The 19,348-nt window shown below is 37.5% G+C and overlaps 1 protein-coding gene across 1 annotated transcript in view; it reads right to left on the reverse strand.

Moving 5' to 3' along the window:
• Window positions 1-18,948, reverse strand: part of LOC145786365 (EF-hand calcium-binding domain-containing protein 6-like) — a 29,720-nt gene extending 10,772 nt beyond the window's left edge. The window contains exons 1-23 of the mRNA XM_082598008.1: window positions 18,839-18,948; window positions 17,707-17,834; window positions 17,296-17,450; window positions 16,483-16,635; window positions 15,890-16,091; window positions 14,768-14,939; window positions 14,238-14,371; window positions 13,336-13,484; window positions 12,514-12,662; window positions 11,709-11,820; window positions 10,771-10,890; window positions 9,882-10,018; window positions 9,157-9,310; window positions 8,696-8,811; window positions 7,221-7,388; window positions 6,419-6,590; window positions 5,158-5,298; window positions 4,533-4,640; window positions 3,567-3,669; window positions 2,890-3,022; window positions 2,027-2,194; window positions 1,491-1,624; window positions 801-954 (exon numbers count right to left, since the gene is read on the reverse strand). Of these exons, the coding sequence (XP_082454134.1) occupies window positions 801-954; window positions 1,491-1,624; window positions 2,027-2,194; window positions 2,890-3,022; window positions 3,567-3,669; window positions 4,533-4,640; window positions 5,158-5,298; window positions 6,419-6,590; window positions 7,221-7,388; window positions 8,696-8,811; window positions 9,157-9,310; window positions 9,882-10,018; window positions 10,771-10,890; window positions 11,709-11,820; window positions 12,514-12,662; window positions 13,336-13,484; window positions 14,238-14,371; window positions 14,768-14,939; window positions 15,890-16,091; window positions 16,483-16,635; window positions 17,296-17,450; window positions 17,707-17,815 (3,143 nt within the window). The 5' untranslated portion in view covers window positions 17,816-17,834; window positions 18,839-18,948. The remainder of the gene's footprint in view (window positions 1-800; window positions 955-1,490; window positions 1,625-2,026; window positions 2,195-2,889; window positions 3,023-3,566; window positions 3,670-4,532; window positions 4,641-5,157; window positions 5,299-6,418; window positions 6,591-7,220; window positions 7,389-8,695; window positions 8,812-9,156; window positions 9,311-9,881; window positions 10,019-10,770; window positions 10,891-11,708; window positions 11,821-12,513; window positions 12,663-13,335; window positions 13,485-14,237; window positions 14,372-14,767; window positions 14,940-15,889; window positions 16,092-16,482; window positions 16,636-17,295; window positions 17,451-17,706; window positions 17,835-18,838) is intronic.
• Between the last annotated feature and the right edge of the window lie 400 nt (window positions 18,949-19,348).

Genomic DNA, 19,348 nt, shown 5'->3' on the forward strand with positions numbered 1-19,348 from the left:
TACCGAGATGGGCAGAGTGAAGTTTCCGATTATTGAAGTCTTGTTGCCCGGGAATTATTCCATTCACTAGGTGCCGCTGAATGGAGAGCAGTCCTGAAGTGCGTTGCTCAAGCGCACATCCCGAGAGTCGAACCAGCGCCACGTGATCTTAAGCCGGGTGCACAACCACTGAGCTAACGGGGCGGACAAGTCTAACGCAACATATTGCAAGTGCCCCATTTGGTCATTTGCTTAATATGGAGGATAATATTATCTTCAGAATGAGATATTCTTAAGCTTAATTTAGAACAGTTTGAATATTTTTTACTCAAATATTTAACTACGGAGACAAGCGCGGTCACCGCTGTTTGTTATTGCAACGTTACATACTGCTAACTATCCCATCCGCTAGATGTCGCTGAATTAACCTATCTTTGAAATACGTTGCTCAACTTCCTTCACCGAGAGTCGAACTAGTGTTGTTTGATCATGGATTCTTCGTTCACAAAACTGAATATTTATCTATTAAGTTTTAAAAAACATTGCTCAAAAGAGAGATAAAAAAGTCTCTCTTCTGAACAAGGTTTTGCTCATTGTATTTTGGACCATGAATGAAAACGTCCCAGACAGCAAATCAACCGTTTTTTGCATTGAACCAATGTAAAAAATCAGTTGACTTGCTCTCTGGGGTGGGCCTATCAAAGCAGAATTTATCTTCTGTAGTGCAACCAAACAAAAAGAAATAAAGATAGGCTATAGATTATGTTATTTTACAATTGGCAGATTAGAGCTTGAGTTCTAAACGAATAGATTTTGCTCACTTTAATTCTTTTTCCACCGTTTCAGCTGACAGGTATTGAGAATACTTCGCTTGGTTGTAAGATATTTCTTCGTGCTTGGCCTGTTGGAAGTTGTGGTGGTTTTTAACATTGTCATAGTTTTCTTCAACCATTTTTCGGCTTGTTCCTTGAAGACCTGTACAAGATTGTGAATTGTGTAAGCAGCACAAAACATACAATGTCACTTTGATTAGTTTAAAAAAGTAAGTGATTCGTACATTTTTCTGCACTGAATGTAGAACAGAACATGCATTCACAAGTCTTGTTGGCATGTGGATACTGATTACTGAATAGTAGACGAATCATAAATGTAGTAAACTCAATTTAGTTCAGAGTGAGGGCTTCGACCCTTGCCGTGGGAGCCTCAACCACAAACATGGGATACAAAAAAGAGTCCATGTACTTATCCGTTTATTGCAGCAAATTTGCTTCTGGTACAGTTTCTTAATTACAAAACTAGAGCAACAAAAAAACTATGACAAAAAGTCGCTCTTTTTTACATAACCTATAAATAATTGCATTATTTTGTAAATCAGAAAAAAGGAACCCTTTAACTGTGGCGGAAAAGCAAAAAGCGGATGTAGTTCGCATCCCTTGATTTAAAATCTCTAAGGCCGTCGGCAGTGTACAATGTGTAGTTCTATTTTCAATTAAAAAGCAAAGCACTAAAACCTAAATCATCTCCAGGAGCCAGATGCTTCCCCAGCTTTTGTAAAAAGTCGTGATAGGTGATGAAGCCCTTTCCTTCCTCGTCATATTTATTCCACAACTTTTGGAACTGTTCATGCGACATTGGAAGAATAAACCTATAAAAATTCAAATAGACACTTTTAAAAAACCGTGTTTATTGAAGGGCCACTGTATTTTCAATTTCATTTTCAGTTTTCATGCTGGTTGTATAGCCGAGTGGTGAGAGCTCTGTTACGACGCTTCAAAAGGCGCCGGTTCGACACCGCTCAAGAGCATTCAGCTGTGGCAGGATACTTAACGGCATGCCTGAAGGTTGACAAGACAATTGCCTTCCTGCCCACTTAACTTAAATATAAAACTACTGGGCATAAAGCCTGGATAATACAAAAAAAGATCAGTTAAACATTTGCTGATTGCCAAGATAAAACGGTATTAAGCGACTTGTTTATGTAACATCAGCAGACGTTGAATTGATGTAAATAGGACCAGCATTGTAAGGTGGGTAGAAACACACTGACCTGTACAGGAGGGAACGCAACTCTTTCTTTTTGATAATCCCGTTTCCAGTGACGTTGATGTTCTGGAAGACTTTGGCGATATCAGTCCAAGCTTGTTCTGCTTTCGTGCACAAATATTCGTGGACTTTGTCCGCTGCAAGCTCTGATGGTCTACGAGTCTTGTTGTATCTGCAGTGTACAAAAGTATAATTCATGCCACTGTCGGCTGCATAGCCGAGTGGTGAGAACACTGGAACGGCAATCGAAAGGGAGCCGGTTCGACACCACTCAAGAGCATGCGGCTGTGTCTGTGGCAGGACACTTGAAGGAATGCCTGAAGGTGGACACGAAGATTGGCTTCCTTGCCTTCCCGTCCACTTAATCTAAATCTTCAACCACCGGGTGTAAGCCTGGATACGACAAACAAAACATTCATGCCACAGGTTAAGATGAATATGGTGGTGTTTTACACAATATTCGGTTATTGAAACTGGACAATTGTGTTTACAGAGATCCCAATGAGGCGTTTGTTGAACATGTTGAGTAATATTACAATATTAGCCTAAAACAAAAAATATCACAAGCAAATCTTGTCCTTGGCAATGATCAAACACATACAGCACTGAATGGATGTACTTTGGACGAGAATGCAAGCAAGCTGCTACACCTAACTGGAATGCATTGTAGGCTATATAGTCTGACCCCATACAGTGCTCAGACTGATTTGTGTTAGTTAGTGCAGTGAAGTGTTACTATAGTTCTAACATAGCTGTTGTGTGCATCACGACCTCAAAACTCGTTTCACCCCGCTATTAACATGTTCACGTTGGTGTAAAATATTATTTGGACAAATTAGAAATTTGTTTAAGTTTAAGAAAACCAACCTGTGCTGTGAGTTTAGCCAGGGATGTCCTTCAGCTTTGTCGGTGATTTCAAACTTTTCAAGAAAATCGTGGTAGGACAAGCTAGACTTTCGATTAAGTCCCAACATTCGAAGAAGTTCAAAAAAAGTCTCATCTACACATCACACAAGAAATGACAAAAAACAAGAACAACCTTTTAACTAGAAAAGTTACAGAAATTATCTTTTCCTTGCAATAAACAAACTAATAATTTCAAGTAAAAAGCATAGTTTTGTAATGTAACAATGAACCAATGTAAGCCAATTACACTTTAGAAAAATATCGGTGTACAGTACACTGTACAGTGTACACCCGTATACCAAAGCCAATCAGCCAAATAGTTTAAAATTAACTTGGCCTTGCATAGCAAAAAAACTAATCATCTATGCAAATTACCCAGGCAGAAGATCAGTCCTGTGTAAAACAGAACGACTTACCGGCTGGAGAATAGTGCCGTCTATGCCAAACTACAAAGATTTTTAATAGAAACTTTTAAGAAGATTTATTTTCAAAAAAGAAATGTACTGATGGGTTTAACATTAGAAAAAAAGTATATTCGTTGAACTTCTAAATGAGAGCATGTTTATCGGTTTCTTAAAACACAACTGTAACTTTACCAATATAGCTCATGTAAACGGCATGAAACTACGAAACGGTACCTGTAATAATAAACATAAAGTTATCCAATAGCCTCCTGAACTCTTCCATGGTAAGGACACCATCGTGGTCATCGTCGACCTTATAAAAGGCAGCACGGACACTCTGTTGTGAAGAAAACAATATGTCAATATAAAGCATCACAGTGTGCTTTTCAAAGCAATGACTTCAACAATGAAAGAAACTCCAAGATCAGAACAGTAAGCTCGCCATTTTAAAAGTACATGTTTGTTAACTAATTTATCTACTCGTCGGAAGGCATTTAAAGTAATAAGATTATCATTGGTTGGTCTAATGATGAATTGGGCAGTAGCCTACTTTGTTTTGTTAAGGTCGTTGAAGAAACGAGTTTAAAGCTTAGCAAATACAAACAGAATCATGACAGAATACTCTCACGAGAATTCTTATGTTAAAAAGCTACTGCAAAGCTGATGGATGAAATGTATTCGGATGGTTTTAATTGAACGTTATTGTTTTTTTTAAGAAGTTTAGTTTATTTTTTTTTAGAAAAACGATGTGTACTTTCACTTGACAATCTACGTTCTGTAGGCTACTGTGTACGTTCATTTATAAGGGAGAAATGATACGGTTTAGTAACGTTAGTTTTGCGTTACAGTTATTGCCTTAGTGCAAGTGCATTGCACCGAGTCACGTGCGCTTGATCACGTAGTGCATCCCTGTGGCTGTGAGTAGTTCGTAATTATTGCAGCAGGACTTGGTAACTACTACAGTGATTTGTCACTTGTACACATAGCTCTACTCGTGTTAACACCTCTTTTCAATATTTCCTTTACGTTTGTGGGTTTCTGTAGCTATTCTGCAGTATCTACAAGCGTAACAGTGAGTTGTGTTATGTAACAGTGCGTAAAAACTGACTTTTCTTGGGGCTATAATAGCAAATACTTTGTAGGCTACAACATTATTCCAGAAATAGGAGCGGTCGTGTTTATTGAAAGGTAACAACTTACCCCAAAGTTCTGTCTCATTCTTTCCAGTAGTTGTTCGTAACATTCAGCAGCTGACATATACTTGACATTGGTCGTATTTACAATGTGGTTGCCTGCACGCTCCAACTCCTGCAAACAATAACAAAGCAATTGTTTAATGGTCGAAAGGTAGATTGTTCATCACTAACGTTAGACAAGGTGTTTTATTCGTTCTGACAAGGAGATTTGTGTGGTGGAAAAAGATGAAACTTCGACCTCTCATGTTGAATATGGTTTCCTATGATCAGATAAAAGTTACAAGAAACACACAATAAAACTTATTATAGACATGAAGGAAAGCAAACAAACACAGCTGAGCAACACCACAACATTTAACACTGTGACAAACAAAAATAAAATAGCAAACGTTTTCGAAACGTTTTTAGCAAACGTTTTTCGAACACACAATAAAACTTATTATAGACATAAAGAAAAGTAAACAAACACAGCTGAGCAACACCACAACATTTAACACTGTGACAAACAAAAATAAAATAGCAAACGTTTTCGAATATGCATATAGTCCTTTTTAAGCTTTAATAGAAAAATAAAGGAAAGTAAGCAAAGTTTAGACTTCTTTTTTGGTTTATGAGCATCAATTGCTAACCTGTCCAATTCCATTTGTTCTGAGATCCTGGAAACTAGCAATAAAGTCTGAGTAATTGAGACCTCCAGCCGTGAATCGTAGGAGCCTGGTGAGTTCAAGAAATTGTACGTCATCCATTACAAACCCCATGTCCTGAAGCATCTGAAGAATTGGAAAATTTTGTTATGGTTTCATTGTTTCAATATTTTTCGATGTAAATATAAGGTTTTCTGTGGTTAAAAAATATAAAAGATTTTCTTCGCAAGATTATATCAAAACTGACTATAGGCATCATTGATGTTTATAGTCAGTTAGTTAGTTACCTTCATGAAGTTGAAATTTATTGCATTTCTTAAATATTTTCAGATTCCTGATGAGGGCTTAAGTTAAGCCGAAAACGTTTGACTGTAAAACTATTTGTATATATGTAAAATATATTGTTATATGCTCAACCATGTTGTATTGTTATGTCTTGCCTGTCTTTGGTACAAGAAAGCAAACTCTCCCGAAACTATATTATATCAAAACGGCTTAACAACTCTAAAAAGGCTTAGATAAATTAAGTTTCTAAAGTAAAAGAAACTGTTTTATTCATCTCTATCATTTCCTGTTTGTGCGTTCAGGACGTACGTACGTTCAAGAAAAAAGACTTGTTTTTTTGTCATATCCTGACTTACGCCCGGTGGTTGAAGATTTAGATCAAGTGAACGAGAAGGCAAGGAAGCCAATCTTCGTGTCCACTTTCAGGCATTTCCTTAAGTGTAGACAAGCAAAACAAAGTAACCTTAGTAGGTTTAACATAATGTATTACACGCAAACAAAATATATAACATAATAACTCAAACGTTTTCGACACGTACGTGAGTCCTCATCAGGAATTAAATCTGCAATTTACATAAACTGAAAAATTGTAAGATAAATTTATTTTTCCTATTTCTGTCTTTAAGTGTCTTGCCAAAGCCATGTACTTTTGAGTGGTGTCGAACCGGCGCCCTTTCGAGTACCCTACCAAGACCCTCATTACACGGCTATGCAGCCGACAACTTGTTGAATCACTGGATCACAAATCAATTGTGTGGCACACTGATTGAAAACTACTTGGATGGTGCATTTGAAATCCATATTGTGAAATGAAAATTTATAATCCACAGATCAAAACTGTAGACCAATGGCACACATGTTTTGCGCCATGTGTCACTACAGAATGGGAAACTTAAACAAAAAAGCTTAAAAATGCAAAGACTGAATGAAGTTATTCGAGGCATTTTTCAAAGATAAAAACCTTTCTTAGATCTTTTTTGGTTACTTTTCCTCTGCCAGATTTAGAGTATCGAAGAAATGTTTTACGAATCCCGGTATCATGTTGTGCCATTCTGTCCTTCAGCTTCGTAATCACTGTCTTTGCAGAAAATGTTCTCGTGTGGTTCAAGCTGGTTTTCGTAATGTCCCCAATTCTGCAAAGCAAATAACAAGAGTTTCCAAAAAGAATATTTTATATCACAAGCCAGGATTGGCTCCAAATAGTTACAACCATCAACTTTATGCCAAATAAGTTCCAATTTGTTCAGCACTTGACTTGAACAACAATTCACAGCAATCGACTTTGGTGTTTTGCCCACCAGAATCGCCTTTTATGACAACAGTAGCGTTAATAGAGGGCCAAGGGATACTTTGAAATCAAGTCCAAGATGATTTTAGTGGTCCGGAAGACCAGAACCTTTCCAGAGGACCAAAAAATTAGAGAAAAACGTTACATAATTTTGCTATAGCGTGTTTGCTACCAATCCATTGAATTTAAGCTTGATACAAGTTAATTATGTGCACATCAAGTCCATCATATTAAAGCTACCCATTTCCCCTCTCTAGGTATTTGTTACAGTATAAGCGGTGTCTTGTTTTGCAAGCTCAGGAATGTCATTGTTAGCCGGCCCAAATTAGCTTCTCAGCGGCTCTGACTGAGTGCCAAAACTCCCTATTTTTAAACTCAATTCTTTGGTTTCAACGTCAAAAGTTTACTTTTCATAAATAACAGAAGGGGTTAGTCTTTCCTCCACACCTCTCGTTGCAAGTCAAATCCACCATACCTGTCCTGCTGGTCTTCCATCCTCTGCATCTCGGTGGCATTGCTTTGGTCGTGGATGCGAGTGCTTGTTCCTTCCAGATCTCCTGGCTGGACATCGATCCCCAAGTTATCCAGGAAGCGAACAAACATGATTCGTCCTTTGTCCACCTCCTGGCATGCAAGCCATAATCTGTAGGAACAAAAGCAAGCTTTTGTCGTATCCACGCTGAATTCCGGTGGTTGAAATTTAAATTAAGCAGTCAGCCAAAGAAGGCGATCTTTGTGGACATATTTAAACGCGTCTTCAAAGAATAAATACTATTAATACTACAAAAAGTGCTCAATGCCAAGCGAAAAGCCAAGTAACTAATTTTGATGTAAACGTATCTTTAAGTGTCTTGTCAAAACATTGCAGCGTGCTCTCGGTAAGTGTCAAATCAACGTTTTTCTGAGCTCCGTGCAAACGTTCTCGCCGCTTAGCCGACACAAGAGCAAAAATCTGACTGACATTTGAACTAAGATTTCGAGAAAAATACTGAGAACAAACTTATGTTCCAAATATTTTTCGTTGAAAATCTTTAATCAGTTGGATCTTTATCTATTCATGACTTTCTACATCATACCAACTTTATTCATTCAACCTTGACCAAAGGAAAAACAAACCCCCTTAAGATAACATCTCAGTGCATTGTGCCATGAAAGCCGATTTGAATTAATTTATTTTTATTACTTCGACGTTTTTCAATGTCTGCTCAAAATCAAGATAACAGTAAAGTTCCATTAACTTAATTCAAACACAACAAAGAAGAATAGGCCAGATTTTAAGCAAAATATTTGAACACAAAAGGTAGGAAGACTCTCCCAGTTAGCAAATTATTCCTTTTCTAAATTGATTTAACGTTTGCAGACATTGAGGCTGTGTTTCTGACGATTTCTTGGGTCCAATAAATAAATAATGTTTTAATTTTGTTTCATGCGACCGATAACGCTGTGTTTGGGTTACTTTGAAACAAAAGGTTTCGGCTACAATTAATAATAATAATATTACCATTAAAAAACTTATACAAATAAAAAAACAATGGGGTAGGCAATCATATCTGCCCAGACAGCAAAATGACTAATTTTCCTGTCTGGAAGAGAACTACATGCCTAGTCAAGCCGTGCAAGAGAGAACCCCAATAAAAGACTTTGTCGTGCATTTACCTTGAACACAAAATTAGAACATAGATGGAAACAATCTGCTGCTTTAGAATCAGACTCAGTGTTTTTCTACTCTATTTCCAGAAAACTACGAAACTTACATTTTTGAAGAATGCCATTTGTCATGGCAACAAGAGTTCTAGTATCTGAATACCTCATTATTATCAATCGCAAGGAAAGGTTAGGACACTACAATTAGAATCACAGAAGTATATATTGAATTAGCTTTCAATAAATCTGATACCAACTGGAAATGATGATGAATGAAAGTATTACAATTAAATGAAACTGACTAACTTATTAAAATGGTCGTCAGAAAGAGGCAGCGCATATCTGTCAATCAAACGCCGTAGGTGAGACCGAGAAATAGATCCGTCTCCGACAGTGTCCAGTGCCGCGTATTCATCCGCCACCTAAATTGATATTCAACAAAATTACTTTGTTCAGGGTAATCCTATCATATTCAATAAAATAGTCTACTGAATTTTTCCATTTGAAAATCACCAACAGACCATGTAATCAACATGAATTTTAGTGTCGTGCCAAGACACATCGTTATGGTCTCGGCGAGGCATCGAGCCGAGGTCCTCCGAAAGTAAACGAGGTGCTTTCACTACTCGACCACGTCATCTTTCAACATATAGGCTACGAAAATAAAAGCAAAAGCCATCACATGCAATATACTGGCAGTAGTATGTCAATAAACAGAGAAAAGTGACAAAATCCTGCTGGGTTTAAAATGTTTCCTTTTCACTCACCAGTCGATAGTTTTCGGATAGTTTCTCTCTGATAATTTCTTCGATCGTTTCCCAAGCCATGATGGCAGGAGGTTGCTTCTCGTTGAACTTGTGATCGGAGAACAACCACTTGTGGGCAGAAACTGACTCTTTAGTTTCGAAGAAATCCAAAAAGCTACAGAAAGCATTGGTACACAATGAACATTTGAACAAATAAAGCAACCTAAACGTTCTATTGTTGCATCACATTAAATAATACCACGAATTACAGAAATCAAATAAGAACAAACAGTCCCCTATTGACCGAGCATAGCGTAAAAAAGTATAATGTAGCTGGACAATTACAAATGTGAAGCAAAGTCTCCGGGTACATTGCCTCAAAGATCTATATAAAACAGTGTAGGCTCTGTGGCAGATTTTCAGAATATAAATTGAAATCAAAATTAAACATAGTTATTAATTTTTAACTAAAACAGGTTTCAGTAGATTTGTTGTCTTCTATAGTTTTCATCATCATCATCATCATAATCCATCGTCGGTTGGTTCCCCACTAGTGGGGGTGGCCGATTGTTTCCGCGCAGCAATTGTTTCAATCCCTTTTCTCCATTTCACCCTGTTTTTACCCAGTTTTGATGTCTGTTTTGCAAAACTTGGTAATGTCTAACCGCAAGGGTTATTGCATGTTTGCTGAAGTAGGAAATTTGCGTAGTTTGTAGGTCGTATTTTATTGAGTTTGTATATCTTACTTGTGATAAGGAATAAGCCCGGTGTGGCCTGGATCAAGTTGTACGCATAAATCTTTGAAGTTTTCATCGGTTAATTTGATGGCAAACGTCTCCACGATACGCCGCAAATCTTTCCGCGTTATTACCCCTTTTCGATTCTGAAAAATGATTGGACTTAATTGGATAAATTAACCGATAGATCTTGCAGATAAAAGCATTCAACAACTCATTTGACAGAACGAAGTATTTCATCCATCAATAAAAACAAAAATAAAAGAATAAATTATAGACCAAGGCTATAGGCCTAATACTGTAGCCTATCATTTTATTCTCCACGACTAATTATAATACTATTAAGTACACAGTTCTCAAACAAATAAAGTAACGATAGATCTTGCAGAAGCTGACATGACACTTTGAAAGTGCTAAATTGTTGTTGTTTCAGCCATTCTAGTTTTCACACCAAGATTTAACTCAAAGACAGCACTATTGTCAAACGCATCACATACAATGTAAGAAACTGTCGCCAAAAATTTCCAAAGCATCAAAAAGCACTTCAATAATATGCAATTTTATAAATAAAGTGACTTGCGTTCTTCTGGTGACTATAGGCTACTAGGTTACCTCCTGATGTTAAGGATGGGATCTAGCTTTTATTACCGACGTTTCGTCAGTCAGCACGACTGACTTTATCAAATGAATAGTCACCAGAAGAACGCAAGTTACTTTATTTATCAAATGCCTGGTGAACAGTTTCACTCTCTTTTTAATACGCAATTTTATGTTACTATTAAGCAAAGCCCGTGTTAGCACAAGACAATCACAAACAATAGCCTACTTAGCAAAAAAGACACAAACGGGCTGTTTTTAGTTGCATTAAAACAAACAAACGATGTAAAAAAACGTTTACCTCGTCAAAAGCTAGAAAAGCTTGCTTTAGTGTTGAGAAGTTGCCTATGACGTGCTTCTTGAGGAGGTTCAGTATCTCTGGCGTGGTGGCGTCACTCAAGCTTTGTCTCATTGGGTTAACCTGAAGTCAGTTTGTAGGTTTGAAGTTGGTGGCGAAAAAACAACGCAAATGCAGTTTGTTGATATACCATTGTACGCACAAAGTTGGTTACAATTTGTGCTGTAATAGAACACCCTACCAACTTTTGTGCATTCATTATAAAATTTGCGTATGTCGGTTGGAATTTATCGTACAAAGTTGTAACTACTGTTTGTATTTGGATAATTTTGAGTAATATGCTAAAAGCTATATGAAAAAAAAATGTTTTAAACTGACCAATATTGAGTTCAATTACAACTAAACACTTGCCATTTTTTACAATATTGAATGCAACTTTCAAACTAATTCAAACTCCATTCATTTCAAACTCCATTCATTCATCCCCGACGCCGACACACGCCCAATCGGCCTGACACTACAGAGACAGGCATGGGTGCGCCTCAACCGTCTCCGTACGGGCGTCGGCCTTTTCCGCTCAACCATGCACCAATGGGGAATGGCTTCTTCCTCCTCCTGTGAATGTGGTGCCGAGGAACAGACCGCAGACCACATCATCAATGACTGTACCATCTTCAAGCCACCTAACGGAGTGGAAGGTCTGCGCGTCATGGATGATGAAACTAAAGACTGGCTGCTCTCTAGCAGCCTTCCAGTGTAGTCCGGGAACATCGTGAATCTGGGGTGGTAAAAGGATAGACCCTCGGCCCCAGAAGCTCAGACGACGACGACGACGACGAAACTAATTTAATTTAAAGTAATACGACTTCATATATAACCACAGAATAGTATGAATAGAAACAAAATGTGCTGGATTTTTTTGACTGGTTTGAGCTTTGTACCTTATGATTTTGCCCGATGGGAAGAGTCTGACCGTTTCCTCTTCCTTGTGGGTCCTGGAATTTGGACAAAAATTGCTCCCAAGACACTTTTCCTGTACCGCGGACTTCAAATCTTTGAAAAGGTAAAAATTAAATTGAAATGTTTTTATTGCTCATTTATTGAGACTGATAACTTGAATTACGTGAACAGAAAGTCAAGAAACGCAATCTTTGAGTCCATCTTCAAGGATTCTTAACAAGTGTTGTGCCGAAACAAAAATTTGAATTTTTAGTTTGTAATTTTAAAACAAGTTACTTTTTCAATTCAGCGGACGTTAAAAAGTGTGGTGAAAGTAAAATGTTCTCTTTGCCTAAACTGCATGCTTTTGAGCAGTTGTAACTGGAATTACAGTAAAGGAGCATGCAATTTTGATATAAGGGAAAACGGTGCGAATCTCGCGGTAGCAGTACAAACTTCCGTTCAAAGCAGTTCAACCCCAGACAGCACATCAGTCGGTTTTTTACATTGATAAAAAACGACGTTGAATCAATGTAAAAAACAACTTATTTGCTGTTTAGGACGTTGTTCCTTCTATTCTCTATTTCCAATGCAGATGACACCAGCGTGGTCAAAACCAACAGGAGTGAGGTTTAACTTTTATTGCGATTTGCAGAAGGCAGAAAGCTACTTTAGAAAGCTTTGCATTATTAACTCGAAACCACATAAAAAAAAATTAAATTGATAAGCAGTATGTGGAACGCATAATGAAATAAGAAACATCACAATATTAAATACTTGAATTTACAAAACGGAAGGCCGGCTTACTTGTACATCAGTGAGTGAAAAACGTCGTCTGTAGTTGGGATTACAAAATTATCGAGCACAGCTTTCAAGTCATCTATCGCAATAAATCCGTCCGATGATGTGTCAAAAGCCATCATAGCCCGCTCAATATTCTGGTAATTACTCTGCATCTAAAGGGCAAGCAACAAGGTTTAAGGGGAAAGAATTTTAATCGCAAACCTGCAAAGTCATGTCGTGGTGGGCCATTCTGTTTTTATCAAAGTTCACAATATATAAATGTTTACAGCAAAAATAAAATAAAACAAGTTTTGCGAAGTTTATGGTTTACAAAACTGACTTCTCGGTTTAGGCAAACATGGAACTTCGTCAAATATGCTTAACTTTGCTAAGTTTATACAAAAGTTATAAGAGATTGCTCATAAAATATTGCAAGTTGGAGTGTACGTGTAGCGCCCGAGCACTCTCTCTGAAGTCACGCGCGCTGGAATCCACTTGATTTGTACAAATACCGCGGGCTTTTAGCGTAATTCTAAGTCTCGCTTGAAAATCTGGGAAATTGTAAGCAATGAATTTTTGACAGAATGTCTAATCGCATTCTGACTGGTGCTTCATAGACACGTAGATTTGCCGTTATGTTACATAACGGCAAATGTTCATACCGTTATGTCCGCTACGCATAAAAACCAATAGAGTGTAAGCTGGCCTTTTACAAAAGCAACTAACGTGATCACACAAACACCAATTACAAATCTATAAAACGAGCATATATTTAATTAATACGATTAACATGGATGGAATATTACAAACACAAACTTACAACATTTAAGTGATCACAAGACTAACCTTACTACGAAATTCCTTTTCGATTTGTGAAAATGACATTTTGTCCGCTTTCCTACATTTCCGCTTGTTTTTATCCCTGTTCCGGTTGAGAACAAGATCAGTCACATCTTTCTCCCTTTCAAGCCGCTTCTTTTTAGCATCCCAAGGCGCTGAAGTTAAAATTTAAAAATAAAATAACGTAAGACTAAATAAGTTGCTTCTTCGGTGTTGCGTCATGTTAGCTACAAAACAGTCATGCACTTTAGGCTACGGTACTGCCAAAACCACTACTCCATTCATGTATGGCATTAAATTTTTATAATTTTATAGTATTTGACTGAGATAACTCAAAGTTTAGCTGGAAGGCTGCTTCACTTTTCGACATAATAATAATAATGTTATGGTTTTATTTATTGTCGCTCTACAACAGCTAAGGTCTTTTAGCGACAGGGCTCATTTTTAATTTGTATCAGGTTTACGATGTTATCACATTATTACCCGACTCATTCTCACTGCGCTATGCAGGATAGAACACAATCGGTACCGTTTTTAAAGTCTTCGGTTTGACCCGACCTGGAATCGATCTCAGATCTACCAGCACCAGAGCCGAAGGCGAAACCACTCGGCCACTGAGCTGGTTCACTTTTCGACATGTAGCCTTACAAAAATGCAAAGCCAATTATTTTTCTCCATTGCTTCTGGGGCCGAGGGTAAATTCTTTTACCACACCAGGATGACGGCAAACATTAAAGAATGAACGTTTTTTTTTAACTTAAAAATGAACTTTTTTTTTAACAACGTTTTTTTAACTTCTTCAATTTTTTATCTTTGTTCGACATGATGAAAAAATTGTCTAGAACATTGGAATAAAATAAAGTCCTTTTCTCATTTCTAAAGACTTGGTGTTAGCAAATAAGACAAACCGTCGCTGTCTTCAACGTCAAAGTTGTTGGTCACAGTTTGTCGATCGGTGGCTGCAGCATTCACTCCCAGTCTCCTTAAAAAGTCTCTGTAGTCAATCGTACCCACGTGATGGTAATCGTAACGAGCCCATAATCTGAAGTACAATGATTATGTTCATACTCTGATAATGCCTTCACTTTTACGATCGAAATTTCGTTTCCGCTAATATTACTTAGCTTCAGTTTCATTCAAATATCTAAACATTAAAATTGACCTTGTTTGATGGCCAGTTTTATGGTACCGGAAATATATAAAGCTATGGTGGGTGACGAACTTAATCGTACGACAAATTATCCAAGTAACAAACGCTATCGTTTTTACATCGTTTCAACGTCTAGCCAAGTTGCAGTGAACCAACTTATCGTGCAATTGGCATTAACGTAACGTCATTTGGCACTAACATCTGCACAGACGTTTCCTCCATCACACTAGATGACTTCTTCAAGGAGCTGGATCAGAATTATTCAACATGCTGAACAATTCAACTTACTTGTTAAATTGCGAGTCGCTCAGCTTCAAACAATAGTTATCAAGCACACGTCGCAATTCATGACGTTGGATTTGTCCGTCCCTGTTGTAATCAAACAACCGTAGCCCCTTCACCACATTTTTGAGATTATCCGCAATTTTGTGCTGCAAATGTCTTTCAATAGCGTCTATACCTGCGTAATAGCAACAATTACTTGCATGAAGTATTAAATGAAGTAAAGTGAACAATTTGAACAAGCTTCTGATTTTGTAACAAACGCATCTTCATAAAGCACACTACTACACTAGGAAATAGCCTATAACAATGTGACGTTGTATCTCAACGCAGTTTGTTTTTATTTCTGACCATGACAGCAAAAACAATACATTCCAAATATGGCACAGTTCTCAAAAAAGAAAGAAACGAAACATCACAAAGTGGAGCTAGGCAACACGACTGTTAATACTGATTAACTGCTGGAATATTGATCCTTAGATAAAAGACACTTCCTAATCTTAAAGGTAGTCTAAACTACTGGTGAAGCCCGATTAAAATTCCCGCTTGTAGTCGAATATTGCGTGTCTGTAAAAACGTTTTTAGTCGCTCGTAGGCTACCTATGTATGGGGAGCTGTTGTTGGGGTACACTTTTCAACAGATACTCGAGTATTGAACCAACGGCTTCAGTTTGCTGTTTTGTCATTTGTAGAGCAGAATGTAAATTTGAGCTTTCGAAGTGAAGCATTCAAGGAAAAGTAGTGAGCTGTGCCCTCATCTCACCAGAACTTGGTAAGATTTAAACTACCGATAACCAACTGATTCATTGATTGGGGAATTCTTTATCCTCGCACTGAGAAAGCTTCTTTGAGAGTTTAACCCCTGGCAGTTTTGCATACTCGTAGAGGCTTTACGTCACTGACGCAGGGCCGGTTATCGAGATTGACAGAGTAAAGTTTCCGCTTATTGTTGATGTGTAGCTGACTACGTATTATTCCATGCACTAAGTGCCGTTGAAAGGAGAGCGGTCCAGAATGCGTTGCTCAAGCGCACACCCCGAGAGTCGAACTTGCGCCGTGTGACTTTGAGCCGGGCGCGTAACCACTGAGCTAACGGGGCGAACAGGACTAGACTGGCATATGACTTACTTTGTTCTTTGGGAGCTTTACCAATGTTGACGTTGTATTTTAGCTTGTCCGCATGTTCTCGCAACACATTTCCTTCACCACGACCACCGTTAGTAAAACTCAAAGATTTTGCAACTGGTAATTTAGTGGGAGTTTGAGATTTTCCTAAAAACTTTTCTAGAAACTTTATGTACGGAATCGTTCCATTCGGATTGATTGAAATCTGAGGAAAAAAGAGCTTAGATAAAACTGTGCATATCAAAGAAGTTTTCGACTAGGGTGAAAATAAATGTCTAAGCTGAACCAGATTACGGCATTAGTCCCAAGTTTGTTTTCATTTCTGGTACAATATTAAGCCTTTGAATGATTGCTGGTGGCTGAAGATGGAGATTACGTGAAAAAAGAGCCAATCTTTGTGTCCACTCTCAAGCATAACATTAAGTGTTTGGCCAAGACAGTCAAATGCTCTTGGTAGGTGTCGACTGTCGAACCGATGTCCTTTTGTATAAGTGTTTCGTCACCACTCAACTGGACAATCAAATTCAAGTTGAAACAAAAAGCTATCGCTTGCAAAACCTTAGTGAGTAGTCAAAAATTCCGAGCTTTTTACGAACCTTGCACATCAAGTTATTGAACTGCTCTGTTGTCAAAGGAAGACAAAAATTATCCATGACTCGTCTAAATTCCCCTTTTGTAACATTTGTGCAGTGATCTTCATCATATACTTTGAATGCTTTTCTCAATGCATCAGCATTTTCATGAACTTTCTGCAAATGAAAATACGGCAACTATCGCAGAGCTATTCTTTATTGCGCTATAACATAGGCTATTATTGTTATTTACGTTGAAGCTAGGACTACATCGAGAGGCAATGTAAAACATGCAGTTTTGCAAGTCAAGGTTTTTCCACAAATAATATTTTACTGTTTGCAATAAACAATCTAACGATTAGTGTAAAAAAATATGCTACGTATGAACAAGAAGTTAAAGGAAAAGAGACGGAAAAGCGGCACATCAACAGATCAGTATACAGTATGGCATATCAGCACTGAATGTAAGCAGTACTGTACTATAAGTCAGCTTCGATACTTTGATGAGTTGCTTTCGATGTTTGTTTGAATAAATAAAACGACAACATTGTAATGTGTTTCGGAATGTTATTCCATAACCCTGCTCCAGGATATTTGATGTATTTTTTTTTCTCGGAATTGGAATTAATTGTTGGATGTGTATAGCCCAAACTCATTTTTAGCACTTATTTATGGTTAAATGTTTGTAAATGCCTTCCCAGTAAATGATTTAACGTCTACAGACGTTGAATCAATGCAAAAAGTGACTGATTTGCTGTCTGGGTGGTGATCAACATAACCTGAAAATTAGTTGCAACAAAATAAGGCCGAAGAGAAGTTCAGTTCGGGTAACTTCACCTGAGAGATCATGGCTTCAACTTCTGCTGATGTGAGGCTAGGGTTTGCAGTCAGCATGACTGTGCTTGATTTGCTGGATGCTGATTGGTTATTATTTCTAAATGCACGAGCAGAAAGAAGTTGCATGCTGCTTCGCAGCGTCCGTCCATTTTTACCTGGTAAATTATTGAACGATTGCTTTTTCTATCAAATGATTTAAAAATAAAACAATTTAAGACAGTTCTAGCAATAGCTCAAAATTGTGGCATACGTAGGTCCTAAACTACGTTTCAAATGGGTTTTCGACAAAAACAAATATGAACGTGAAAGACAAAAACTAAGCTAAAATACGTCAGAGACTGGGTAAAGCTAAAAGAATATTAAACGTTCAAAAGTAAGCACTATCCAACACCCTTATCGTTAGTATCATACCTGCACTCAGCAGAGGTCGTGGAGACATGACAATGCCCTTTGAACTTGGGCGGATGGCTGGGCTAATCACGTGACTCGCGTCTGGTTTTATGACCTCAGCCGTGGCCATGTTTGGGTTATGAATGATTCTAATTAGCACAAAATTTTAATAAACTTTTCTGCAAAACATAACAAAGTGATGATTTTCCAAACGATTTTTCTTTATGTTTCTCGGCTGCCGAGAAACATATTGTTGATTGGAAAGTCTGAATGGCTAGCGTGGAAGCTACACCGTTATGGTTGGCGAATCGCAGTTGCTCGCTGTACTAGTGAGTGCTCAGCCTTGTGCTGATAGCCGGGAAGAACGCCCCTTTCTTCACAACGATTTTTCTTTAGTTGAAATAAAATTTAACTCTATAAAAAGTGATCATAAAAATAAATTCTCATGACACTCTTTAATCTGTGAATCACCGAGAGCAACGAAGCCCATATTTGCTATGGAGACAGCGCTACACAAAAATACGAATATTATTATCATTAAAAAACTTAAACTGAAATAAAGATATTTCGCATCAAATTGAACAGAACTATTCTAAATGAAAATATTCCAGTTTGACGCATACTGTTTTCCTTGATTTCGTTGCAAAAAAGAATTTTATCGTTTCGTGTTTGAAATGCACATCTGAGACAAAATCATCGACGGTTAATGTCCAACGGAAAAATATCATGAATTTCGACATAGGCTAAGTTGTTTCGTTTTAATGTAAAATTTATGCTTTCATATCATTTGATGTCGAATCAAATTTCTTGGTAAAGAATTTTGTTAAGTTGTTTCGAAAAACTTAAAACCAAAATAGAAAACAACTCGAAGCAAAATTTTGTTTTGAAAGGTTGTGCCAAAGGGCAAAGACATGGCGAGAGGCCACAGATGTTGTCTGCGTTATTTGCTTAAATCGCACCATTCCTACCATTTATTGCTTAAATCGCACCATTACTACCACAATCCTACCATTTATTTACTAAAGCTGTTTGAAACAAAATATTCAGTATTCGATTTGACATAAAGTTCTGCTTTTCATTTCGACACAAATTGTTTGTCTTAATTTAGAACAACCCTATTTAATCATCTAAAAACGCAAACGTGCTTGCCTACCTTTACGGTCGAATCTAAACGCCATTTTAAGACGAGTTAGTGTGCTCTAAAAACTTGGACTTGAATTCGCTCAGCCAATGGCCAACGCCCATCGGAAGCTTGCCTCATAACTTCACTCCATTTATTAGTGTACAACTTGCATTGAGCAATGCCTATGTTATGACATCATAGTCAAAACATTGTTGACGCTTTTTACAGATTGAAATGAGCCTATTTGAAGACAAAATTCAGATTTCAAAATACCAAAACTTGAAAGTTAAACGGTTTTCATCAGATCTTGTTAAATTTAAATATAATATTGATGAGCTATTTTCACAAACGTTTGCTGAAAATGAAATCCTCTGAGGTTTTGAAAAGTTTGCTGAATATGCGTTTAGCATTATGGTTTTCCTTCAGATTGATCCAGTGCTCTAACCACTTTACACCTAAGAAAGGGAGCCTGGCAACCAGCATAATGTTTTTAGCATTGATTTGACGTAATTTAATCACGATTCTACATTCACAATCTTG

This window comes from Aplidium turbinatum, chromosome 17 (genome assembly GCF_918807975.1).
Source record: "Aplidium turbinatum chromosome 17, kaAplTurb1.1, whole genome shotgun sequence".
NCBI lineage: Eukaryota > Metazoa > Chordata > Ascidiacea > Aplousobranchia > Polyclinidae > Aplidium > Aplidium turbinatum.